This window comes from Crinia signifera, chromosome 6 (genome assembly GCF_055691185.1).
Source record: "Crinia signifera chromosome 6, ASM5569118v1, whole genome shotgun sequence".
Lineage (NCBI taxonomy): Eukaryota > Metazoa > Chordata > Amphibia > Anura > Myobatrachidae > Crinia > Crinia signifera.
In genome coordinates this window covers 132,486,292-132,513,495 of record NC_139222.1, presented here as the reverse complement: position 1 = coordinate 132,513,495, position 27,204 = coordinate 132,486,292, and the positions used below count along the sequence as shown (strand labels likewise).

At 41.7% G+C, this 27,204-nt stretch overlaps 1 protein-coding gene across 5 annotated transcripts in view; it reads right to left on the bottom strand.

Annotated features, from left to right (window-relative positions):
• Window positions 1–4,896: 4,896 nt before the first annotated feature.
• The window catches only part of RARA (retinoic acid receptor alpha), a 127,537-nt gene continuing 105,229 nt past the window's right edge, over window positions 4,897–27,204 (bottom strand). For all 5 annotated transcript variants that reach the window (XM_083147255.1, XM_083147254.1, XM_083147258.1 and 2 more), the window contains 7 exons: window positions 24,511–24,659; window positions 19,117–19,258; window positions 14,068–14,228; window positions 12,366–12,542; window positions 9,700–9,904; window positions 7,603–7,761; window positions 4,897–6,520 (listed from right to left, as the gene is read on the bottom strand). In XM_083147255.1, the coding sequence (XP_083003381.1) occupies window positions 6,312–6,520; window positions 7,603–7,761; window positions 9,700–9,904; window positions 12,366–12,542; window positions 14,068–14,228; window positions 19,117–19,258; window positions 24,511–24,659 (1,202 nt within the window). In that variant the 3' untranslated portion in view covers window positions 4,897–6,311. The remainder of the gene's footprint in view (window positions 6,521–7,602; window positions 7,762–9,699; window positions 9,905–12,365; window positions 12,543–14,067; window positions 14,229–19,116; window positions 19,259–24,510; window positions 24,660–27,204) is intronic.

The following is a 27,204-nucleotide window of genomic DNA, read 5'->3' as shown; positions in this document are numbered from 1 at the left end:
TGTCAGTGAGATGCTCATGCTGAGCCTGCTGTAGGTGTGTGCCCGGGAGGGACGGAGGAGGAAGGTATGCAGGAGGAGTCGGACCAGGGCCCCTACCTGGGCCCAGCAAGCCTGGGCCCAGGTAATTAGTACCCTCTCCTCCCCCCCTTTCGGCAGCCCTGCCCATTGTAGCTTATGGGCTACAGACCACACTGCCAGTGGGGCAGTGTAGTCAGCATGGGCCGGCCAGGGGCCAGCGCTGACCACAGATGTGCAGACCCCCAGCATCCGGCAAGGCAGATCACAGGTATGGGCTCCCTGTCCCTGCGTCTGCATAGTCATATATTGGCAAGAAGGATTGGCACCTATTGCAGTGCGATCCAGGTAAAAGGGCCCCATAAAGAGAGAAAGATCATTGTGTCTATCGTCAATGCATTCAAACTAACAAAACCATTAACGGTGGAAAGGAGAAAGGTGATTAGTGGATGTAAACAGGAGCATTGCCACTACAGGGATTATTATAGAATAATCAGGGTCTTGTATTGGCCACCTCTCTAAAGAGGTCTGTCTGTCACTTTATTCGGCAACAGCTCTCATACCCTTGCCAATGAACCATGCCTCAAATCTAGTGCATTACAGAATATCACTACAGGAGAAATAGAAATGAACAATGGTGGTTCTATTGCACGGATAGCTCTGCCAGTTAATGCCACTTTACTTTAAAGTGGTTTGGTTAATTGGTGGTCATGGGAAAAGCCTGTTGACCATGTCCATGTCAATCTTTGGCTTGTGTCAACCGTCTGTCAATGTCGACCTTGAATATGTCAACCATTTAAAGGTGTCGATCTACCCACTGTCGGCCATTAGTGGTCGACCAAATGACTGTCGACCTAGAGTCAGTCTATCATTTGTACAATAACCACCATTAGTAAGTGATTAGACAAAGTATTATTTCAGCTAAGTGTAAACACATGCATCAAAGTGTACTCCCATAGGAATTAGTGTTCACTTTTTCAGGGGGGGATAGGGAGACAAATTTGAAATATTGGAAATACTTTGGTCACAAAAGGGGTAAACTGAGAACAGTAGCAGACCTATGCTTAAGCATGATCAAGATACTGATTTGGGGGAAGTAACTAAGTGATTTTTTTTTATATGGTTTTCAAAACTACCACATGCTGCATTCAATATCCCGGGCTAAGCCGTCAGATTTATTAACCTACAACTGGGAGACTGAAAACACACAGATGGCCGATTGCAGAGACCTAAACTGCATTAAAATCACACAGATTCCTTCTGTCATAATATCACCACACAGGGATGTGGAACCAATATTGAGACAAATAGTTGCGCAAATATATAATGTCTTTCAATTGCACTTGTGTCTAAGGGCGGGATGTATTAAAATACATCGCCTGCTGCGATGTCATCGCATATGTACTAACATATGCAGCTGGCATTGCGGTAAAGGAGACCCCCTGTGTTACCTGTACCCCAAAGGTGGCGATACCCTACAATGCGGTAACGTGGCGGCGGGGTTTTAATACATAGGAAAATGCGGTAAAACTGGGTCCCCTTAGTGCATCCCGTCCTAAGTAGCTAAGTGCACTTGTGTCACAGTACATGTGTCCCATCACGCGTCAGAACAGAGTTGCAGCTGCTCATTCAGAGATGTGTTGAGGTTAAAGCATCTATTCAGAAACATTCTTTTATGAGTGTGTTAGGGGGGTGAAGCTGGGATGTAGCATAACTGTTGCAAACTGAAGCTTTGTAACTTACATAATAGAACACACTGGAGGAAATTTACTAAACAAAATATGGTAGAAATTGGTGTATTCCTATTCAGTCGTATTGAAATACGGGCACGTATTTATAATTTAGAAATTTACTAATGTGGAAGTACGTTAGTATTTTGCCTTTTACTGCCTATAATACCATTCGTATTACTGAAGGTATACAAATGTATAGGCCATCAAAAGAATACACCTTCAATTTTACATTACTCTAATGTTATTTTGATATTTACTAATAATTTGTAATGGGAAAATACGTGTGCATACGGTGCATAAAAAAATGCCGAGCTAAACCTACAAGGAGTTAGGGCTTATATATGGCTGGGAGAACACCCCAAGTTTGTAACTAGCAGCCAATCACTAAGTGGGTTCAGGTTTGAGAAAAAATAGGTTTGAGGTTTAGGTTTTAGAAAAAATATGTATGTATATTCATTGGAAATACATACATAAAAATAGGAACAAAATCCTGTAAAACATGCTAAAATACATAGAAATATGAATACGCATGGAAAAATACGAATCCATACACCACACGCCATTGGAAAATCCGAATTTCAAAAATGGTTTATAAATTTGTAAAAAAAAAAAAAGTATTACAAATACACAGCCGATGCCAGTTGTAGACATGCGTAGCCAGAATACAAATACGGGAACCTAGTGGTATTCTTTGTAAATTTCCCCCACTCTCATGCAAAATCTTCTCCTAGCATGGGTAGGTGAAAGTTTCGGTGGTGCATTTGACGATAGAAGAACCAAGGGGGTTTGTAACGGTTACCATATAAATGGTAGACAAAGTCTAGGTCGACAGTAATTAGGTGGACCACTAATGGTCGACAGGGACTAGGTAGACACCTTGAAATGGTCGACATACCCAAGGTTGGAGATTGTCAAAATATCAACCCAAGCTTATGATCGATTGTCGACGTGAATAAGGTCTACACAAGTTTTTCACAGTTTTTGTTCCCATTATTATATTCCCATGATGCACCCAATTGGATAGTAAGTTATGAAAAAAAAATAATAAATTTTTTTAGGGAAAGAAAACGTGAAAACCTCATGTTGACATTTTCACTTCAACCATGTCTATGTTGACCATAAGTTTGTGTCAACCTAGTCACTGTCGACCATTAGTGGTCACCTGAGTGACTGTTGACCTAGACATTGTCTACCCATTGACCGCATACCATTTGTAACATCTAGAGACACACACAGTGAACATCCCAGTACTTGCATATTCAGAAACACAATTGTACATCAGAAGGCCTGATGCTAGGTAATGGTAAAAGATGCTAAAGCAGCAAAGTACCAATCAGAATTGGCCCCTTGATACATTTTTAGTGAGACTCTCACTTTGGCCTGCTCCCACTAATATACTAGTGCAGACTACACCACCAGACCATCAGCAGTTGGAGCTCACAACGCCCTTCTCCCACTGGTTTACTAGTTCAAACCATCAGCCAATCCTCACAAAGCTTTCCATCTACAGGATATCAACAAGCGTCTCTGACTGTTCAATTGTGTGTTTTTCTGACACGGACATTGGGCCTAATTCAGAGTTGAACGCAAAAGCAAAATCTTTCTCATACGGGAAAAACCCTGTACATTGCAGGAGCGGCTGATGTAACATGTGCAGGTAGTTACATTTGGGTGAGTTTTTTTGTTTCTGTGCAGAGTAAATACTGGCTGCTTTATTTTTACACTTCAATTTAGATTTTAGTTTGAACCTACCCAGCGCAAATCTAAGGGGGCAGACACACAGGGTGATTTTTTTCCTATTACGTTAGCGATCTGTCGAGAGCCCTGATTCTGGTGTGATTGGTCCTCTGCGTGTTCACATGGGGGAAGGATTTTGAAGCTCTGCGCATGCGCATGTGCAAGGCTTCTGGGCGGGTGCCTTCGGAGACTTGCAATCTCCGTGGCGCTTGTACGGGAAGGGGTGGGGGCGTGGAGGGGGCATTCCAACACCCTGCATTTTCTGGCCATACCCGCCAAAACGCTGGGTGTGTGCAGAAAAACACTGGGTGTCCCCATGTGAACGCAACCTGCCTGCCATATGATTTAATGCATGTAAAAAAAATGGCACATCAAGTGCCAAATCGTATGTGAGCCCTCCTGGAAAGCTCAGGGTAAAGTCAGCCTAGTGTATGGGGGCTATAGTCCTTCTCTTGCAGGGAGAGAGAGAGAGAGAGGAATTCCATAGTGGAGAGAAAGGGTACATGGGAATGGCAGAAAGTAAGATCGGGCAAATAAGGGATAAAGGAGAGAGAGAGACAGACAGAGACGAAAGGAGGGTGGAGTGAGTGCGAGGAAGTGAGTAGAGAGAATGAACCGACGTGGATAGTGGGGGTATGAAAAGGTTGGGAGGACGCGTAACGTGTCCACTCGTGGAGCTCTCTGCGCTTGCCACGCTTCGGGCTGGGGTGGATAGTGGGGGTGTTTCAGGAACACATTCACACCTGTCATGTCAGCCAGGTTTAAATGGTCAATGGTGCCTACACAATGTAAGAAGCGCTGACTGACTACACTAACTGCGTAACGCTGACTGACTACGCTAACTACGTAAGCTCCGGCTAGGCGCGAAGGGGCGGGAACACTACACTATGTTGACTACGCTGCCTGCGCTGGGCACGCGAACACTACGCTGATTCTGACAGCGCTGATGCGCTAACTGCGTAACGGGCACCGTGCTAATACACAAGTACTGATACCATATTCTGAAATACGGAATAATCCATTATCCAAAATTCTTCTGTTCCCAAACATTTTGGATAAGGGATACTCAACCTGTACCATGCATAGGGAAGGCCATAATGGACAGATCCAGATATTCAGTAATCAAGCGAACAAACCCAATGGCTTAACTTTCCAAGAAGTGGGTCGATGTGGAAATCACTGAATCAAAAATCTGATCATTCATAAAGATTGTTTCGTGGACATGACATGTGACAGATGTTGTTGACAGCCACCAAAATGACTGTCCATTATCCGAATGCAGACACAGCATAATCCTGCAATTCAACAATACCTTAATACTGCATGTTGCAGTGTACTCTTTATCAGTTCATGTGCAAAATGTCCTTTTTAATAACAGAATGTAATTATAATCACTACAATGCCAAAAAGGTCAAACGAACAAGTTTGTTTTAATATAAAGATAAACGTTTGTGCAGAAGTTAGACAGAAAACTCGAGGAAAAAACCTTCAAAGTAAAACAAAACAAAACAAAACAGAAACAGCACTTTTTTCTTTCACATAAAAAACTTTCACATCTCAGTTTTTTTTTTCCTTTTTTATTTCTTTTTTTTTTAACTTTGGGGGGGGGAAAAACACTCCACCCCCATTCTTAAAATTAAAACTTGTTTTTTTTTCTGCTGGTGTGTAGAAGTGTAAAAATGGCAAGTTCTGTGGGCTAAGAGGTGGGGGGTAAAGGAGATTGCAGCGGTTTAGTGGTTAAAAGAAATTGGGTGAGATCAGTGATACCGTGCAGCTGGTACATAACTATAAGTATGGCTTATTCCCCAGTAAATCAGCAAATTACCAATGTCATAGGGATAGCCAATGAATTGCTGTTCAATCTCCCTATCTGGTCAATAGACTAGAAGCGACCAACCAGCCATTGCACTTCCATAAGTCACCCAGAAGAAAGCACTCTGCCATTAAACACTTTTTTTTTTTGTTGCATATCAGATGATATGGCTTCTGCTAGGATGTCTGCCTTCCAGCTATCCATCCCAGCAAGCAGCAACATTGTCTTCAGCCTAGTTTTCTTTGAAGAGGTTCCTGGGTGACATAAAATCGGGAGAAACACGTAGCAAAAATATATATATTTTACCTTTTTTTTTTTTTCTTTCTTACTTTTTTGCACCAATTTATAGAAGATCCTAAAACGTGTAATTTTACATTTCCAGTTACGTAATATCAAGCTGCACCAACATTATCCTATGTAACGTTTTAGAAGTTGCTGTTAATACAGCTTAATCCATTTTAAAAGCAGAGTGCTTTGGGGGGGTGCAAAAAATGGCAGTGACTGGAGTAAATGAACCAGCATATTTCCTCCACATGAAGTGGCTTGAAAAGAGTCACCTCTCTCTTTCTCGCTCTCCGGTCTGCGCATGTCCCTTAAGCCGGCCCCCCCTGATCACACGAACACAGTGTGAGATTCTGCTCAATCATAGTCTCTTTGAGTCTGTTCTCCATCCAGTGGTGTGTGAGAAATGTCCAGAGGCACAAGGTTGAATTGTAAGGAAATGAGGGCTACACGTCAGTGTGAGATATGCAGCTATCTCCTCCCCGACTCGCCCCCTCCATCAATGTCCCAGGACAAAGTACAGCACAGTGATGCTTCGCTGTTGAGGTAAAAAAAGAGAATCAGAAGACAGGTAAAGTAAGGTAAAGTGAATCCAGTAGAGGAGATAAGGAAATAGAAGAGAAAGTGATGGTCTGAGAGAAGGAGCGGAGTGAGAGTAGGAGAGAAGTCTGTGCGTGAGCTGAGGAGTCTCTGTGCCTTTCTGCCATACCCTGCTGCTGCCTGGAGGAGGGTCAGGGTGAATGTGTTGAAGGGCTGCTGTGAGTGGAGCTGGGGGAAAGGCTAGGACTGCAACTCCGTGGGGGTACAGGTGTAGGAGGCAGCATGCTAGGGGATGCTGCTCCCAATGTGTCCAGGCCTTCAGAGTTCTCCAACATCTCTTGGATGAGAGGAGGCATGGACCCCGGGATTTCCATTTTCAGAGTGATCACACGTTCAGCACCTGCATAACAAGGAATCACAGATAAGTCTTATGGCACAGCTCACGGATAACCCTTACATAAGATCATGTACATAGCTGGCATGGTAAAGAAGTGCCAGTCAGTGGTAACATGTTAAAGGTAAATATTTTTAAAAAGTATCACTATGTTTTGTAGATTTCAAATGTACTAGGGCCACAGCTGAATTTTTCATGCAACTGCATACACGTAAATATCATTATTAACAATAACAATACATTTATAATGTGGCCTCTCACAGGCCAATCCTGCCACTTGGCCTAAGAGACAATACTACTGTTTAATTCCAAAACCAATTTTCCAGTGCGCTTATGTAAAAAATAAAAATATAAAATTATATCCCAAAGGCTAAAATTCATAAAAATAATATTTCATAAATAAGCAATGATGACTGCAGTCAAATACATTCAACATCATATAAATAGAAGAAATCAACCTTCATACAGATTAACAATGTCATTAAGTATCCAGTCTGTAATGTAAAATAAGTAAGTACATTTAATTTATATAGTGTACTTTCTCTAACAGGACTCAAGGTAAGTAACAGGTTATCTTTTTTCCCCATTGCAGATTATATTGTTATACTGTATCAAATGTGATTGCTTCTATTTATATGATGTAAATAAATGTTTACTGTAATACACCATTTAGGATGTAATAATAATATTACTTTTGTGTTCATATAAGTACACACTCACTATTTAGTTTGGCTACACACTTTGATCCAGCAATGTAATGCTGTATTGAGTAGCTGGATCACATTCACACCACTTGGGGCCTTTTATTTCATTCTGTAACAGGTTTTCCAACCATATTGATCCAGCTATAGTATACCTGACAACGAATAGAACCTTATAGGTTTTGGCATCAAGGTGTGCTTGATGCCAAAACCTATAAGGATCTATTCATAGAAACATAGAATTTGACGGCAGATAAGAACCACTTGGCCCATCTAGTCTGCCCCTACGTGATGGTACATCACGTAGCTTATTGGGCAATACTACTATACTACTATACACGTGGGAGATGTGGTGCAGATCTAAATATTGATTTCCTGTCCACTCACCCTTGGCGCTGATACTTCGCAGGTCTGTGATCTTCATCAGCATTTTGGGGAACATGTGTGGTTTTTTGGGCCGTCTTCTCCTGACGTAGAACTTCAGCGCTTCCAGAAGTGGCTCCTGTAGCTTGTCAACCTTATCTGGTTGCTCCAAGTCCTGTCGATCTGATAAAAAATGCTTTGCATCAATATGCTAACTTCACACATGCAGATATACAGTATAATTACACACAGAGATTAATATATTGTATTTTGGGATTTATCAAGGTATGTATGAAAGAAATGAAATATCCATAATGAAAAACCAGGAACATTGTTTTTGCCTGTTTTTAATAAGTAAAAGGAATACAATACCAGGACTGACCACTAAGTGGCGCTTCAGTTTCACATACCTACTCATTCTCATGCCACAACCAGCGTATTGATTGCAAACTTACTTTACTTGTATTTCCCAACAACCCTATAATATAAACTACAATGAGCTGAGAAAAGTAAGCCCATGAAATGTACCAGTGTAAACATCTTTCTAATGACATCCATTCGCATGCGATTGTAGGGGTGAAAAATAAGTCGATGGACGCAAATATAAGTCAGCCTAGACTGACTTTTATTTGCAAGCGTCTGGACACAGACTGGGCGTGCGGATGGCGTCTTGTGATGTCAGACGCCCATCCCGAGCAGGCTTCAGCATGCCTGTGTTCACATGTGGACGCCCAGAGTTTTTCTGGGCGCACCAACTGTTTTATGTGGGAACGCTGAGGAAACACTGGGCGTCTCCATGCGCCAGCCCGCTTCACGCCCCCTGCCCGCATCACTGTGTGCGAACATCTCAGCGAGTGTATTACTCACCGAAGGCGTTCGCACTGACATACACATGTGCAGACCTGCACCATCTGAGCCTGTTGAGTATTCAGCTGTGTACAAAGCCAGCTGAATAAGGCCCTAATTGTATACCGGCCTTTTCCTGTGAAGCTATTTTTTTTATAAATGTCCCCAATGCTTGTCACTAGTCACCATTGTAAGAGGGAGATCCTTAGTTCGGCACAGGAAAGGGACTGTGTCTAGAGTTAGAGGGTGACGGTACTACACACACATCCAAACTATGGGCCTTATTCGAGTTCACTCTTTCTGACAAAATCCTTCTTAGATGGACAAAACCATGTGCACTGCAGGGGGGCAGATGTAACATGTACAGATAGAAATAGATTTGGTGATTTTTTGGTGATTCTTTGCAGGGTAAATACTGGCTGCTTTATTTTACCACTGCAATATAGATCTCACTTTGAAGTAAAACCCCACCCAAATCTAATTAGATCTGCACAAGTTACATCTGCCCCCCTGCAGTGCACATGGTTTTGTCCATCTAAGAAGGATTTTGTCTGAAAGAGTGAACACGAATAAGGCCCTATGTCTTTCAGCAGTTCTACTTGAAAGCTGTGGTTGCATATTGCGGCCAGTTTTTACATCTCTTTTTACTACAGTTGAAAGAAGAAGAAACTAGAATATACCCAAAAGTAGATTTTATTTGGGATAAAGACAGAGCAGCGGGAAACAAACCTATCTCCACCCAAACACTTTATACTGTTGGCAGAAAAACTCAAGTCAGCTCTGCACAGCAAGTCAGATTTTAATCAGATCTCAGCGTTTCAAGTCCGAAATGCATCTTAAGATCTGGTTTAAAGAACATGTATCAATTACTGAACACGTTTTTCCTTTCCCTGAAATGCACCTGAAAGTGTCACACACAACTTATCTGCGGATCTACCTGCTATGCGCACAAGGACTCTATGCCATTGCGCAGTCAATTAAGTTCAGGCGACAGAACACCAGAGGTCTTATCTTTAGAACTACAGCACTTGATGTATCATGACTGTCCGCAAGACTACATGGTAAGGCTAAAAATTATATTGAAAGAGTAAACATTATCTTTCAGTACCAAGTATCATTTACATTGCTTACCCTCGTAAAAAATGCTAGATGTGGGAGCTACAAATTAGTACATTTACCAAAAATGTAAGCTTTATAATTAGAATTATCCTGCTAATTTAACCTTTTGACAATATAAAATTCGACCTATAAAGCATGATAAAGCAGTCAGCTAACCTCCAGAGATGAGACAAATGGCGCTCAGCAGACCAGTCTCAGCATCGTCCATCTCTAGCGGTAGCAGCTGGTTGGCGAAGGCAAAGACCAGATCTGTGAGGGGCCCAAAGCCTGCATTGTGCATCTGCGTCCGGTTAAGTGTAAGCCCATCTGAGAAAGTCATTGTGTCCTGGTCAGGTGTGTAGCGTATACAAATTCTTAAGATCTGTGACAAACCAGAAAAGAAGGATAAAATAAAGTGTTAATTGGGAGAGCAGATTTAGGTGTGTGGAAATGAAATCACAGAACGTATTTAAGTCTTAATCCCTTTAAAGTCTCTAATTTGCTATATTTAGCTGGTTATCTGAACTCATTTATTGCCAGGACGTTTGTTTCTCACACTTTAATCCAAACCATAGCTTTACCTCTACCTGTTACCATAACTAGAGCTATAACACTACTCATTACATAGCTATACCTCTATGCATCAAATCACTACACCTATACTTATACCTGTCACCATAGCTCCAGCTATACCTCCACACACACCCATTGCACAATAACATGTCCCAATAACTGCAGCTATACTTTCACAAACCACAGTGTACCTTTCCCCTAAACTATAACTACAGCTATACCTCCACATAACCACAGTGTACTTCTACCTCATAGCAGGGGCGGATTTAGGGATGAGGGCGCCCCTAGGCACAACAACAATGTTGGCACCCCCCCCCCCCCCCGCCTAATTGTAGTATTTTTATTGATTACTTATGAGCCCTCATTTGATAATAGCCAATTTAATGGATTTATAAAAAAAAAAGCCACTAACCGTGACATGTTCTTTTATTATGAATACATATTTACTAAGTAGGACAGGTTACAGGGGCGGTATCTGCATGTCCCATCCATTTACACTCTATTTAAGATGGAATATAGTACAGTACAGTGGATATTTTGCAGTTATTGGTACATTTTGGGCTGACAGTACTATCACAGGCATGCAAGTGCCGCCCCCAAACATGTGCCGCCCCTAGGCACGTGCCTTCGGCTCTGCCTCATAGTTGCCAACTTAATGGCTGCTCCACATTTTCAGGCATTGTAAAGTGTGTGTGTGGGGGTGGGGGTGGGGGGGGTGGCTACTATTATGCGATTTTGGATGTATAGCTGAATAACCCTGTGTCAACCTTTTTACAGTGCTGACCTTTTGCCTGTCCACTTTTCGGTGTCAACCTAGACACTGTCGACCCTATGATCCATACCCCCAAAGGACGCCTCAAGAGCTCTTGTAGAGTTCTTGCCTTAACGGATTAAAGCTGTTTTGGTTACATAAGGGGAACCTACACAATATTAATTAATGTCGCAGCTGACGGGTGTATTAATAATTGGGGGCTATAATTGCCAGTACATATTTGTTTTGTATTAATAAGAACCATTGTTGTGCAACAATCACAAAATATCATCACTGCACAATCATGTAGCTCTGGATAGAACATGAACACACTTATCTGGTGCAAGTAAGGACAGAGTCATACAGGCAACATTCTCATAGTAGTTTTAGCGCTCACACACCTTTCACTGTCACAGCTTCACCCCCTACCCCCAAGTGTTGTAATTCCAACACTGTCTCTCTAAACAAGAACAGAGGATAAATCAGCTCCTGTGATTGGTGGATCAAGCTGGTTATAAACACAAACCTACATAATGCTGCACTGATCAGCAGAGCAAGACGTGTGCTTCTGCCGAATGTTAGAGAACAGCGTGCTGACAAAAACAAACAACTAAACATGCATAGCTACTATGACCTTTCCTTAATGTTTAAATATTAAATAATAAATAAGTGTGCGCTATATAAATAACTAGTAGAAAATAAATACATGAGCGGAGCCAAACCTACAAAGTCTCTCTAATTCAAGGAATAGAAATTGTGCACCCATTCTAAACACTATTGGGCAGCTGAAGGGACATGCGGCCTAATTCAAACTTGCTCGCAAATACAAAATCTTTCTTAAATGGGCAAAATCATGTGCACTGCAGGTGGGGCAGATGTAACATGTGCAGAGAGTTAGATTTGGGTGGGTTTTTTCAAATTGAAATCTAGATTGCAGTGTAAAAATAAAGCAGACAGTATTTGCTTTGCAAATAAACAAAATAACTCGCCCCAAATCTAACTCTCTCTGCACGTGTCACATCTGGCCCACCTGCAGTGCAGCATGGTTTTGTTAATTTGAGAAAGATTTAGCATTTGCGCTCAGGTCTGAATTAGGCCCATAATACATTTTGCACAGTACATATTGCATGCGATTGCTGTGCCCAGAAAGAGTATGGGGTATAGGGTCAATAGTAGTTAGGTAATAAAGGTGGACATCGGGAAAATATCGACAGAAGCAAACGGTTGATATGGAATTGTTGACCCTAATTAGTGTAGCCCATACACTTGCATTGCTATTTTCACTCAGAAGAGTCATTTATGACCATTTTGCCCACAACTCTGAAAACATTCCCCCCTGTGGAACCTAATACACTGTTGTTTTTCTTGATTATCTGACTACTGAGTGCCTTTATTTTCATTTTTGAGATTGGATTGCTACATGATATTTATATCGGACTGGTCTGTAATTCTTTTCTTAACAATTAGTATATTTTAAGACTACTGTGGAATAACAACAAGGGTTACAAACAGAACTCACCAGGATATCCAGACAGGCGGCTTTAAGAAGGGTAATTTGATCTGCAATGGTTAAAGTGGTAAATCCCGGCAACTGTTTGGCAAATTCCACCGTCTTGATTATGCATTTTGTGGACAGCTCACTGAATTTGTCCCAAAGATCAATGTCAAGTGAGACTCGCTGCTCGGAGCTGAAATTCTGAAACCAGACAGTGAGAAATAACATGGTTAGGTAGACATTACACTATCGCCGTATATATGCCTGGGGTGCCATGTATGAGCATGCCTTATTGAACTGTATCCTTGTTGGCACAGCAAGAAGCTCTTCTCTTCTCCCCACAGCAACCTGGCAATAAGCCGTGTCGCTGACGTCAGATGGGGTGGGGCATGATTAGAGGAGGGGGCAGCACTTGGAGCTGACGCTGTCGCCAAGAGCTGCACACTCCATAGCGTGAACAGGACAGAGTCGCTCTGCACAGATACCAATTCACACTGCACAGCAACCCGTGTCCGACCCCGGAGTAACCCTTCTTTTAACCCAGGTCGGAATGCCGGGTTGCTGACCTGGGAAATTTAAAAAGGCCTTTTCAGATCGCACAGAGACCCAGGTCGACCCGGCAACACTTGGGATTGACACAGGTTATTTTTATACTGTGAAAGGGGTATTATCTTCTGAAAAGTTCAACTCTAGTCCTGTGGTGCACCCTTGAATTTCATACAACTCTATGATCTACTTACAGTATTAATGAATCTATTTACTAAGAGAGAAAGTGGACAGGAATAAAGTACCAAAAAAGAAAAAATAATTTCTTCTTTGCCGCGCCTTGGAATAATTTTTTTGTATAGGCAGCTCTGTTAAGGGTAAGTGGGATGTATTTCAATAATAAAGAAACAAAGTGCTCAAAGAGTTAAAGAAGAAAAATTATGCAATACCAAAAATAGTAAAATTAATTGTAGCCAATGCTTACGCTTTTTTGTATAAGTGCAAATGTCCTTTCAGTAGCCTTGAGCCATCCGGAAGTCACTGCAAGGGACCCGAACAGCAAAGGGAGAAGACGCTACTACAAGATCCCCACTTAACACAGTAAGGGACAGATAGACAATAGCGTTATAATTTGTTTTCATGGGCTCAAGGCTACTGAAAGGACATTTGCACTTATACAAAAGAGCGTAAACATTGGCTACAATTAATTTTATTATTTTTGGTATTGCATACTTTTTTTCTTTCTTTCCTTCTACTCTATAACTCTTTCAGTGCTTTATTTCTGTATTATTGAAATATAAATAAAGTACCAACCAACCAGCTCCCAACTGTCATTTTTTTAAACGCAGCTTGTAACACAGCAGTAAGAAGCTGATTGGCTGGTTCTTTACCTTTGTCTATTTAATCCCTCCCCCCCTAAATGTTTCATTTAAGGATAGATGGGTATAAATGCATATTTCTATGAATAAGGGCAACTATTTTACACAAAAATGGGCTCACTTTTCACACATTACAGTGAAACTAGTGCATGGGTTCTACCCTTATTTTATAAATGTTAATAAGCCAGAAATGTAACAGAGGTGGCTTTAATGACTATGTGTTTTTATTCCCTATGCAATAAGGAACTATCCCATGGAGAAATGGGGAGTCAAAGCAGTAAGATGCTATGTAAGAGAGACTTTACTTTCCCCTACATGGGCACTTTTGGCCATGGGCAATAAAGGAAGACATTGGCACTCACTGTAGTGTATTTGCCTAGCTGGCACAGTGAAGGGAAGGTTTCCTGGTGAGCTTTCCGCACTTTCTCTATAAGATTTTCTGTTTCTGGGCTCAGCACATAGCTCTCCGTTACTTCAGGTTTTGGGGGTTCCTTCTTTTTCTTGTTGCGATCGTTCCGAACAGCTGAAAAAGGATGAGACATATTTACAATTAGAACAAGCAACAAATCAAAGATCACAGAATTGTAAAGAGGTGACATGTACGTGTGTTAAATGCCTCCTGCACACTGCATAATTATAACATACAAAAAGTCCAGAACAGCATGTAGTGGATTAGAATGTATGTTCTGAACCAATTTTAATGAACATATAGCCACCTTACTTTTCTAGCTAGTGACATCACTGGTGAGACAATTAATGGTTTCTTGTGAAAGGACAGACTGCATTCATAGGACTATTGTTGGGTGTCAGTGATTGGTGCACAGTAAAAGAAAGCTGCATTAGGAAGGGCTCGTGAAGACGTGACATGAAGAAAAAAAGCATCCATCCAGCGTGAAAAGGAATATGATGGAGTAGTGAAGACATGCAACATGACAGAAATATAGGGCAGATATATGACTGCCACAGGTACCACAAACTGCTAAGTTTCAATACCAGTGTCCCGACATTGTAAGTTGTGTGCCACAATACTGTATGTACAATAACTATGAGACTGGACAGAATGAAAAATATACAGAATTGACCCCATAGGTTCTGATCAGGCGCTGAAATGAGCTCTGGTTTCCAGCAGCTGTGGAGAACGGAGGAGTCAATCCCAATAAACAGTAGAGCAAAAGAGAAAACACAGCGCTAGATTTTTTGAGGAGAGGTCAATGATAAGCTCAACGGATGATAACTAAATATATTTCATATAAACACAATAAAAACAATAACAAAATGAATATAAAATTGCAATGGTGCCTTTGATATTATTATCAATAGGCTTGAAATGCTAGCTTCAAGACAGTTTCTCTTATTGGGAAAGGCACTCAAATTTTGCAGTGTAATAGTCACGTTCCTAGTGTGGCCTTATAGGGGAGTACATGCTGGAAGGTGGGTAGTCCAAATAGCACAGTCTCTACACTCACAATTGCAGGTTTGCATATGACTGAACTCACTTGTTGTGTGTTCATTGTCGTTGGAGTGGAGTAGAATGGATAATTTCCCCTTGAAAGTTCCCAAGGCCTGGTTCGGTTAAACGCATCCAATTGGAGTTCAAGAGGGAAGAAGTACAGCTAGTATTCCAACAAGTATCTGCTTGTGGGGTACCCTGGACATGTTTTGCTGGAGAGATCAGCATTTTCTGCTTGGGCCTTTTCTAGCAGTAGATGTGTTTACCAGAACCAGGCCTTGGGAACTTTTACCTGCAATTTTGAGTGTTGAGACCATTTGGACCACCCACTTTCCAGCATGTACTCCCCCATAAGGTCACCCTAGAAATGGGACTATTACACTGCAAAATTTGAGTGCCTTTCCCAATAAGACTTTACGCTACCATTTCAAACCTATTGCTTACAAGATATTTTCAAAGATACCATTGCAATTTTATATTCAAATTGATATTGTTATTATTGTGTTTATATGAAATATATTACATTTTCATCCCTTGAGATTTTCATTTACCTCTCCTCAAAAAAACTAGCGCTGTTTTCTCTTTTGCATTACAAAATAAAAAAATATAGTTAATGTATGACCAGTAGTGCTGTGTGTTCTCTTACTCTGTCCTGAATGTCCACCCATATATGCATAGGTTGTGGTATTTGACATTGTTTTGCATGATCAGGCTGCACAACAAGAATGTATGCCAATGTGACTCATATCTCTCACGCACACTTAAAGTGGCTGATCTGTATAATAGTGACATATAGATGTGGCGATGGAAATAAACTGGCAAAATGTAGATAGCAGGTTCTGCGGAAATATGTAATCTAATCTTGGAGTAGTTATCTACTAAAGCTGAGGTCTGTGGTTTAACTAACTTGCATGATAAACAAAGACTCCTCAAATGTACCACTTTTGCGAAAGCTTGGAAACGGTGTTGTTTACTGCCGTGACCCACATACAATGCGTTAGGGGGGTGTGCCGCCGCCAGTGGCGGATTCAGGGGGGGGGGCACCCGGGCACGTGCCCCCCTGTCATTTATTTTGTAGATGAGGACCAGAGCTTTCCAACGAGCCCAGTCCCATGTCTCTAGCCCCCCGGGAACCGGAGATATCGCCTGGCAAAGCTGTAACATTTTTTTCCCCATGGGATATATGGGACCCGTCAATTCCGACCCCCACCCAGTTCCGACGGCTGCCAGTTCCCCCCCTGGCATCACAGGAGCTTGTGGTAGAAGTCATTCAATTCCAAATCGCTGGGCCTTCAATATGATACCAGGATGGTCCATATCGGTCAATCAGTTCCAGAGATATAGCATGTAAATCGATTTTTTTATTTTTGAAATGTAATTTCATGGCTGTTCATGTTCTTTGAGGGCAGATTACTCTGGAACCAAACGTTCCAGTTTCACTGGACCAAAATCATTCAAAGCCCACTCAAAAGTTCTTCAATATGATACTTGTCTCATGTAAATGGGTCAGTTAGTTCCGAAGATATAGCCGGTTAAATGAGATAACTGGTTAAAGGGGGGGAGGGGTGGTTTTCTCTCCCCCTCACACCAGAAAATGCAGGGACTAGGCTGGTGTAAAAGGGGCCAACCTGGGAATGCATTTTCTGGTGTGAAATGGGTATTATTTCAAATAGCTGGGACCTGCAGTGCTCGGAATACAGCCAGGCTCTGCCACTGCCAGTGGCTATCACTTCTGCCTGACGGCAGCTGTCCCCCATTTACCACGAGCATGTATTCCCCGTTGGCAATGAGCATGTAATCCCACATGGCAACGAGCATGGAACCTCTGGCAATGAGCATGGAACCCTTGGCAATGAGCATGTAGCTAAGCAGCACTTACTGTAGCATAATTTTTAATAGGCATTATGGTGTTTGGCATAATACATAATGGACATCATGCCTTGTAACTTAACGTGCAATGGACATTATGGTGTAAATGTTTAATGCGCGCCTTTGGTGGACAATGTCCCTGTTTATGAAGCGTATTGTGAATTTTGTCTCAATCTGTGTGGCATTATGTGAATTCTGGCTCAATCCATGTGGCATTATGTGAATTTTGTCTCAATCCGTGTGGCATTATGTGAATTTTTGCTCAATCCGTGTGGCATTATGTGAATTTTGTCTCAATCCATGTGGCATTATGTGAATTTTGGCTCAATCCATATGGCGTCTTATGAATTTGGCTCAATCCGTATGGCATTATGTGAATTTTGACACAATCAATGTGGCATTATGTGAATTTTGGCTCAATCCATTTGGCATTATGTGAATTTTGGCTCAATCCATTTGGCATTATGTGAATTTTGGCTCAATCCGTGTGTTATTATGTAAATTTTGGCTCAATCCGTGTGGCATTATGTGAATTTTGACACAATCCATGTGGCATTGTTTGAATTTTGGCTCATTCCATTTGGCATCATGTGTAAGGGGCAAGTATAATGGGGTCTAGTATTTTGTTGCATAATGTGTAGAAGTTGTATATGGTGTTGTACACTACACTCAAGGACATGCCCCCTGTTGAGTGGCCACACCCCCTTTTCCAGAGCGCGCCTTCGGCGCGTGCACAACTACATCCTTCACTTTTGTTGCCATGGTGGGCTTTAAATGCCAGGGCCTATTTTAATCCCATTGCCACCCTCTCTCTGCCGCTCTCTTAGCATGTACACTGGCACCACTAACACTGGCCCTCCCCCCACCTAAACCCTCTTTTATCATGGTGCCCCCCCTGTCATTTTATCCTGGATCAGCCCCTGGCCGCCGCTATTTCCAATGTGGGAAATGCTGGCGGATCCCTATTCAATGCTGTCATTAACGACAGCATTGATGTGGGATCACGGCAGAACGGGCCCGACTTCAGAAGCTGTCGGGTCTAGTTCTGCCGATAACGGCCATGGATTGTCGTGATACAGGCCGCATATCGACAATCCACGGCCATTTTAGCTACACGCCTCCTTTGTGATCCCACATTGCAAACCCCCCATAGACTGGTGAATCTCTAAAACTGGGTACACACTGGAAGAAATTTTTAATGATTTTGCTGAGTTTTGAATGAAAAAATCTAAATGGCATCCAGTGTGTATGCACAATGTCGCTTAGGATGCATGCTCCTGCACGTCCTCTATACATGCAGGACGTATGTTACCGCTAGCAATAGCTATGCTGTGGCCAGCATATTAACGTGTGTATGCACTTACCGATGCTGCCCAGTGGTGTAGCTAGGTACCACACCCCCACAAGCTGGCAAAGCAGTGGTGCAATCCGTGCACCCCCTCCCCCCTGTCGCCGGGCCTGCCACTCAGTCAAGAGTGCAGGGGAGCGGGCGAGTTGGCGGTGCCGGCACGGCTCCGGCGACCTGATAGCTTCTGTCGCCCGGAGCTTGTGCTGCACCGGCACTGCCCTCGCTATGCCTCTGATGCTGGCACCCCACCGGGTCCTCTCGCACAAGAGGCTGCTGGGTACACACAACGTTCAGTGTGTTTCCAGCTCTAGTGCACTTATAGGTGCAAAGAAAACTGGGCTTCATTTATACTAGAAGTTTTGGAATTACTGTAAAATGTCCCCCAAGATCACAGTGTTACCTCAAATACCTTCCATTCTCTCAAGCTCCTGAAATGTGCATAGATATATTTGTGAGTATTTGTAGGAGATTTAGACAGGTAGATTTAAGCACAAACTAATACGCAGTCAAAAACGTGGCGCACAACACAATCACAGTATAATAGTATTAAAAAGAGGGCACTAAAAATGACTTCCAAATAAAACTAATCTTTTGTAAAAAAAAAAAGAAGCTCAGCAGCGACGTTTCAAAAAAAAATGCTCCTTTTTTATTAATTCTATTCTATCTACTTATAAGCAGGTTGCTTTAAATAATCTGGCTATCCTAAAGAGGATCAGGTAATTACTTATGGATCAGGTCACTCACATTCTTTGGACATGCCAACCTCAAAGCACTTCTGCAGTCGGCAGTACTGACAGCGGTTCCGCGTCACTTTGTTAATTATGCAGTTCTTATCCCGGTGACATGTGTACACCATGTTTTTCTGTATGCTGCGTCTGAAAAAACCCTGTGGGAAAGAAATGACACATGCAAAAATCAACTTACGCGAGAACCTTTCAGACCAGCAATATATTTGTACAGTATAGGAGTAGGGACAACATGTTGTTGCCGGACTTTAGAACTGCGAACAGTGGAAATAATATGGCGGCACCCACCTTTATATTTTTGATTTGCAGGGACAAGAATACAATTGGAGGAATTTTACTATGTTTTTTCCACACAAAAAATCCCTTACAAAAAATGTGTTTCTTGCATCACAGCACGCCAAGAACACAGAGCTCAAAGGATCCAGGTTCACCTATCACTTCTATTCCTGCAGAAACTGTAATGTTTTACAATTATTTTACTTACGAATCCCTGCTACAGAAGTGGACACTATCATAACCAGTTATGTGGTGCCTAATATATTTTATGCTTGAAGCATGGCTGGATATTGTAGTTTTTGATTGTTGACCGCGCTCTGGTTGTCAGCTGCTCCAATTCTAAAGGTACTAATGGGGGTTCGGTGCTCGGAGCGCTAAAGATAAGTGCATACAGTATGTATTATGACTGATCAGGAGGGGAAGGGATGAGGTCAGAATGGGGTTTGTATAATGAATAAATTTAGATAAATAAACAAATAAACATAATTAAATAATACAAATAAAAATAAAATATAAAAATAAAATAAAAAAAAATAAAATAAAAAAATAAAATAAAAATATGTAAATAAATCAAATGAAAATGAGGGTGAGAAAGAGAATGAAGAATATAATATAAGAAGATGTGGAAAGTAAAAATAAAAGAAAGTGAAAAATGAGAAATAAAAACGATGTGTGCTGCTGAATTAAACAGTTGTGCTGGTACAAAATAATAGTGTGACCTGTAAGAAAAAAGGGGTTAATACAATATTTACACTCTCTTGGAGTATTGGAGAGTCTTTGACCTATCTATCCCTGCTATGCGGCTGAAGTTACCTTGTGCCTGGAGATTGGCGGCGGGTGTTAGTTGCACTTCTGTGCGGGAGGCTGTACTCGCGGCTGTGTTCTCCTGCCGCGGCTCCACTCGCCGGGTGAATTCGGCTTTCAGGAGGGTGGACCGGCGTCCCTGTAGGTGGCAAGACTTCTCAAAGCTTCTCCAACGCGTTTCGTGCCTAACAGGCACTTTTTCAAGGATTTTCCTGTTAGGCACAAAACGCATTGGAGCAGCTTTGAGAAGTCTTGCCACCTACACCTACTACAGCGGCACACAGGGACGCCGGTCCACCCTCCTGAAAGCCGAATTCACCCGGCGAGTGGAGCCGCGGCAGCAGAACACAGCCTCGAGTACAGCCTCCCGCACAGAAGTGCAACTAACACCCGCCGCCAATCTCCAGGCTTGGAGATCGCGGCACAAGTTAACTTCAGCCGCACAGCAGGGATAGATAGGTCAAAGACTCTTCAATACTCCAAGAGAGTGTAAACATTGTATTAACCCCTTTTTTTTTACAGGTCACACTATATTTTGTACCTGCACAACTGTTTAATTCAGCAGCACACATCGTTTTTATTTCTTATTAGCTCACATCATTTTTCACTTATTTTTATTTTTACTTTCCACATCTTCTTATATTATATTCTTCATTCTCTTTGTCACCCTCATTTTCATTTTATTTATTTACATATTTTTATTTTATTTTATTTATTTATTTTTAATTTTATTTTTAATTTTATTTATTTTTATATTTTATTTTAATTTTTATTATTTAATTATGTTTATTTGTTTATTTATCTAAATTTATTCATTATACAAACCCCATTCTGACCTCATCCCTTCCCCTCCTGATCAGTCATAATACATACTGTATGCACTTATCTTTAGCGCTCCGAGCACCGAACCCCCATGGCTGGATATTGTTGGAGCTCATCTCTTGCATTACTATTTTGAACTGTTCCCAGTAGCACTAATCCTTTTGCAATAGTTGTCAGAAAAAAGTGCAATAGGAATTTAAGCAATATTAAGAAGCTGAGTTGGGTCATACTCTAGATCAGGCATGTCCAACGTTGGCCCCCCAGATGTTGTGAAACTACGCATCCCAGCATGCTTTGCAATAGTCTTAGCATTCTCTAATAGCACAACTGTGGCAAAGCATGCTGGGGTGTGTAGTTTTACAACATCTGGGGGGCCAACGTTGGACATGCCTGCTCTAGATACTTCTAGGGCTAAAGGACCCCTTCTATGTAAAGGATACCACAAATAATGTACATATTTTAGGCTATTTAATTAGGTGATCTTTAAAGAACTTTAAGCTTCCTGACTTACTGTCAAAGTACATAACATAAGTAAAATATGTACAAAGGGTATGTATCAAAGTTTGGAAAGAGATAAAATGTTCATAAAGTAGCACCCAATCAGATCCTAACTGTAATTTTTCAAACATCACCTGTAAAATATAAATTATAAGATGACTTGTTAGTGCTTAAGCTATGGGGTATTCAATGTTATCGGTCATATGTATTCTATTTTTGGCAAAAAACTCACCTGTGCAGATATAAATTTGTGGTACTTGTGTACTATCACGGCGCTCATCGCATCGCAGACCATAAGGCATGCGATGGTATGCGATGCGATTGGCACCCGATGGTATACAATTTAAAATTGTATACCATTGTATATGGCATACAATGCCATACAATGCAATGCGATATTAAATTGTATAAGCACCCTAATGGGGGCTTACAATGTTAAATGCACCCCCACGCCACCCCCACTATGAACGTGAACCCGAAGCGTGGCGAGCGCAGCGAGCCCGCGAGGGGCGGCGGTACGCATCCTCCGACCTTTTCATACCCCCACTATCCACGTCGGCGTGGAGTTGATTTTATATAGTGTGGCGAGCACAGCGAGCCACCGAGCCCGAAGCGTGACGAGGGGACACGCATTACTTCACAGGTATTACGCGTCCCCTCGTGGGGCTCACTGCGCTCGCCACACTTCGGGCTCGGTGGCTCGCTGCGCTCGCCACACTATATAAAATCAGCTCCACGCCGACGTGGATAGTGGGGGTATGAAAAGGTCGGAGGACACCCCTCGCGGGCTCGCTGCGCTCGCCACGCTTCGGGTTCACGTTCATAGTGGGGGTGGCGTGGGGGAGCATTTAATATTGTAAGCCCCCATTAGGGTGCTTATACAATTTAACATTGTATAGGGGGCTTATACAATTTTAAATCGCATCGCAGTGCATCGGGTGTATGCCATGCAATGCGATTAAAAGTTGTGCGACCAAATATCGTGGGCACCGTGCTAGTACACAAGTACCAAATTTGTTTAAAATGTAATCTGCGTTGCCAAAAACGGATTGTCAAATCCATGGCCGTTTTCTACTATCGGCGGAGGTTTTTGACAATCCACAGACTTTCAGACAGTTGGAAAAACAGACCCCAATCTTGTCGGAAACAGTCAATATTTCCGTCTGTCGGAAATATCATCCGGTATTGAATACCGCCCTATAGCTTTCATAATTGTATCTCCCCTTAATATCACAGCAGTAGAATAAGAGGATAAGACATATCTTTAGAGAATAAGAAATATCCGCTGCAGGAAAGCACCCATCTTTCTACCGTACTGCAGTGGGCACCGCAAAATATATTTTTCTTTTTAGGATTAAAACCATATGAATTTGGTGTATTATTGAAAAGCACAATTCAATTCCAAGTCCATAAGCCCCAAGCTCTAGGTAGGAAGATCAAAGAGTATATTTATTTTAGGTATAAAAAAAAGCTCTAGGTTCTATGACAACCGGTGATTTGGCCAGCAGTAGGGCTTTACTATATACATCATATCCCAATAGCACAGGGAAATAAATTAAAAATAATAAGCATTTTTCAGAAGTGCATACTTTTTTAACATTTTAGGGAAAAAATTGTGTGGGGTATTTCAATTTAATGTTAAGTTGTCACTGCAGGATAATACAGATATATTTGCTTGCACCCTATAGAGCACATGTCTTCAACCTGTGGCCCTCCAGATGTTGTGGAACTACATCTCCCAGCATGCCCTGGGTTTTTTGGCATGCTCTTATAGAAAAAAATGTGGCAATGCATGTTGGAACATGTAGTTTCACAACATCTGGAGGGCCACAGGTTGAAGACCCATGCTATAGAGGTATACCCTTTTGCCAAGTCACAACTGATAGTCCAAGCCTGGCCTTTCAGTTACACTACCAAGACCACACAAAGAGATGAACAGGAAGTGGGGTCATGACAAGCTCCATGCCTATTGCTTTAAGTAGAATATTGGGGGGATCTAGAATAACGTAATGATGATAATGATTAATGACTAATAACTTAATGATGAATAACTTAGATGGCAGTCCCATGCGTAATGACTGCGTGGTTCTGGTCCTTACAGGAGACATGTGCAGTGTGGTTCAGTAACCCTGTGACATTCCATACCAAGTCTACTTTATATAGTTCCTACAGTACATTTATAGTAGCATCTACAGTGTACAGCTGATCTAATGACCTGCAGTACCTGGGAGTACCCAATTCAAAGCGTATTGCCCACCTGTGAGGAATTCACAACACTTTAAAAAGAAATTGTATGTTTCTTTGCTTTTGTTTTTATTTTTCACCCGACAACATGCACTTATCAATGTAAGTTTAATTCTATTAGACTGCCAAGTTAAGCATGTGCATATCTCCTCAGACTAGCCTGGCAGGACTGCAAGCTGCGTGAGCAAGGAGGACAGATCGCTCCCAGCTCACATGGACCAGAAACATGGCAACGGCAGCTAAGAATTGTTTAGCTATCCAGGATGGACGTTACTGATAAATTGTGGAGATAGATGTCTTTATTGTAGCAAATTATAAAATAGACACCTAAGCTTTTCTTTTTATCAATTCACAACAAACTTCCTCTGAGCAAATTATCTGCCTATAACAAAGATCCGCTCCATCCCAAAACAACACAGCAAAGTGCTGCCACATCATTACCGCGACAGTACTCTCTGATCTACGTGTCTTTGTTATCCTTTGGAGCCGTGAAGTGAGAAAGTCGTTTGGATAAGTGATTATTAATAGGTAGACAAAGATTGGCTCACTTGTGGCTTTGGGACACTACAGAATCGGGACTGGCCTCAATATCTGTGGCAAAACCAATAGACCTCTGGCTGCAAGTAATACGGAATTCGAATGTTCCTAACTCGGGAAGAAATGGTGGTGCCGGTAATGTACAGTTGGTTATTTTGTTTGCCTATAGCATTGCATCTTTCAGTTGCAACAGATATGAGCAGGTAAGTACCTTGCAGCCCTCGCAGGCACTGACTCCATAGTGATAACCGGAACTCTTGTCTTGACACACGAAACACGGTTTGTAAATCCTCGGGAGAGGTGGGGGAGAGGGGGGGCTGGGGACAATCTCCTCCGAACTGGTGCTCTGGGTCTCAATTGCTAGAAAAGAAAAAGATAGGGTTATACAAGGGCAATATACACACGATGTCTCAATACTGTATATTGCATCACTTCAGTGCATACCTACTTTTCCACAGTAATCAAACATTTATAAACTATAGCATAGTTGTCAGTACCATTCAAACACACATTTCCATAGTGTAGCTCCGATATGTCAGACAAAACTGATCATGGGCAGAAACTGGATTGATTTTGAATGTAAAACAAAGCTCAGCAAAAATGAGAGCAAGATAATATTTCAGCACTACACCTGTAGGCAGTATTCCCACCAGGTCACAGGGACTTTACCTGGCACCTGGCCCTATCCTGCACCCGGGGTCTGGGGAGAACACTGTGTACTGTAGGTAAATGGGGTATAAGGACGTGATGGCCTGTGTATGGGTAATGGTTATGTGGATATTTTGTACATTGCAAAATTAGTCTCTGTTATTTGTTGCACCAATAGATTCTAGGTTAACTCTGGGGGGTAGCAATAGTTTAACGGGCGCCCATTGTTTTCAACTTTATAAAATAATGAAACAACAAAAGAGCGCTCACAAAAAAAGCCCTCAATAAATGTCTTCTGTGTCCGAATTGAGGGATTCCTTAAAAAAAAAAAAAGCTCTAGGTTCTATGACAACCGATGATTTGGCCAGCAGTAGGGCTTCACTATATACATCATATCCCAATAGCACAGGAAAATAAATGAAAAGTAATTAAAAGCATTTTTCAGAAGTGAATACTTTTTTTAACCTTTTAGGAAAAAAATATTGTGGGGTATTTCAAGTTAATGTGAAGTTCACACTGCAGGATAATACAGATATTTTAGCTTGAACCATATAGAGGTTAGAAGAAAATACCCTTTTGCCAAGTGTAACTGAAAGTCCAAGCCTGGCCTTTCAGTTCCACTGCTAAGACCACACAAAGAAATGAACAGATGGGGGGGGGGGGGGGGGGGGGGGTGGTCATGACAAGCTTCACACCTATTTAACTAGAATATTGGGGGATCTGGAAAAACATAATGATGATAATGATTAATGACTAATAATAATAATGTTTAATGGGCATAGAGAAAAAAGTAGATGGGGGTCCGTGTCTTTTTCCTCTATGCTTGAGTATATCTCGGTCCCCACTAGAAGGAAAACATGGGAGGAAAGAGAGGCAAAAGAAACCTTTATGTGTTCAAAATTACAAATACAATTGTAAGTAAGGTACGCCCATTGTACATGTCTATACGTGTTAAGATCATGTTTGAGGTGGAAGATACCTGTTTGGCGTGATTGATCCACCTAACAAAGATACCTTTACGAATGTAGAAACACTTTTCTTGGTGTAAGTACGGTACAAGAACCAAGTGTAGAGAGACGTATATGAAAGAGTTTTTTAAAACAATCTTCACCATATATTCACGTTTGTTTATTTCTCATATACGTCGTGGACAAACCATTCCGGCATATTTGAAGGAATCCCTCAATTCAGATACAGAACAAATTCATTGAGCAATTTTTTGTGAGCGCTTTTTTTACTTTGTATAACCCCTTTTGTTGTTTCCTTGTTTTGTCTGACGTGTTAGGTGACACGTATTACATTGTGAAGAGTGCAGCTCCAGGTGTGCGCAGAGCAGCTACCTCATCCTTTCTCGTAACTTCGCTTTATAAAATAGTTTTTAAAAAGTTAATTGGCAGTTATTCCTTCGATGCCAATACCCATTTACTAGAGTTAATATTTTATGTCAGACTACATGATGAAATTAAGTTCCAGATAATGAGAACAAAACCATGCAGCACAGCTTAGGGCTGTGTCTCATCATGTCAAACGTTTCTTACTGAAGATTATACCATGGCAACACATGCATCCAAATCCTTGAACTATATTAACACAAACACAAAGCCAAGTATAAAGCACACACAGAAAATGTAATAAATATCTCAACTGAAAATCAAATTACCAGGTCAAGCATTTCTACCCTGTAGTTTGCATTTAAACACGGGACCTTTTTGTTTCTGCATTAGGGTCAACCCGGTTGAAATTCCTTGGTCTTGCAGTGTCAAAGACCTGTGAATGTCGTCCCGGGTTGATGCTTTCTTCCAGAGGGTCAGACTGGAACTGGCAAAAAGACCCTGCATTTAAATGCTGGGTAAAAGCCAGAATGTTCATACTATTCTACTTATATTATACTATTATAATTAATTACATTAGTATTCTTAGTGTTTAATATAATACAAACACTAAACACATTCTACATAATATGGATATGGATAGCTATATGATTTTATGCAGTCACCTGGATGCAATTAATCAGTGAAATTAAGTGCAATTAATCAGTGGAGAATCGTTTCAGCCAATCAGATTAGAGGCTGCTGATTGGCTGAGAGAATTATCTCAGCCAATCAGTGTCCGTGCAGTCATTTCAAAATATACAGCAGCCGCATCCTGCCCTGCCGCCTGGCAAAATGCCGCTACAAGTTCCCGGACACAGCCTCTGCTCGGATGCACCCCGCTACAAACTACCCGCCACCACCAGCTGGTCGGACCCCACTGCCTG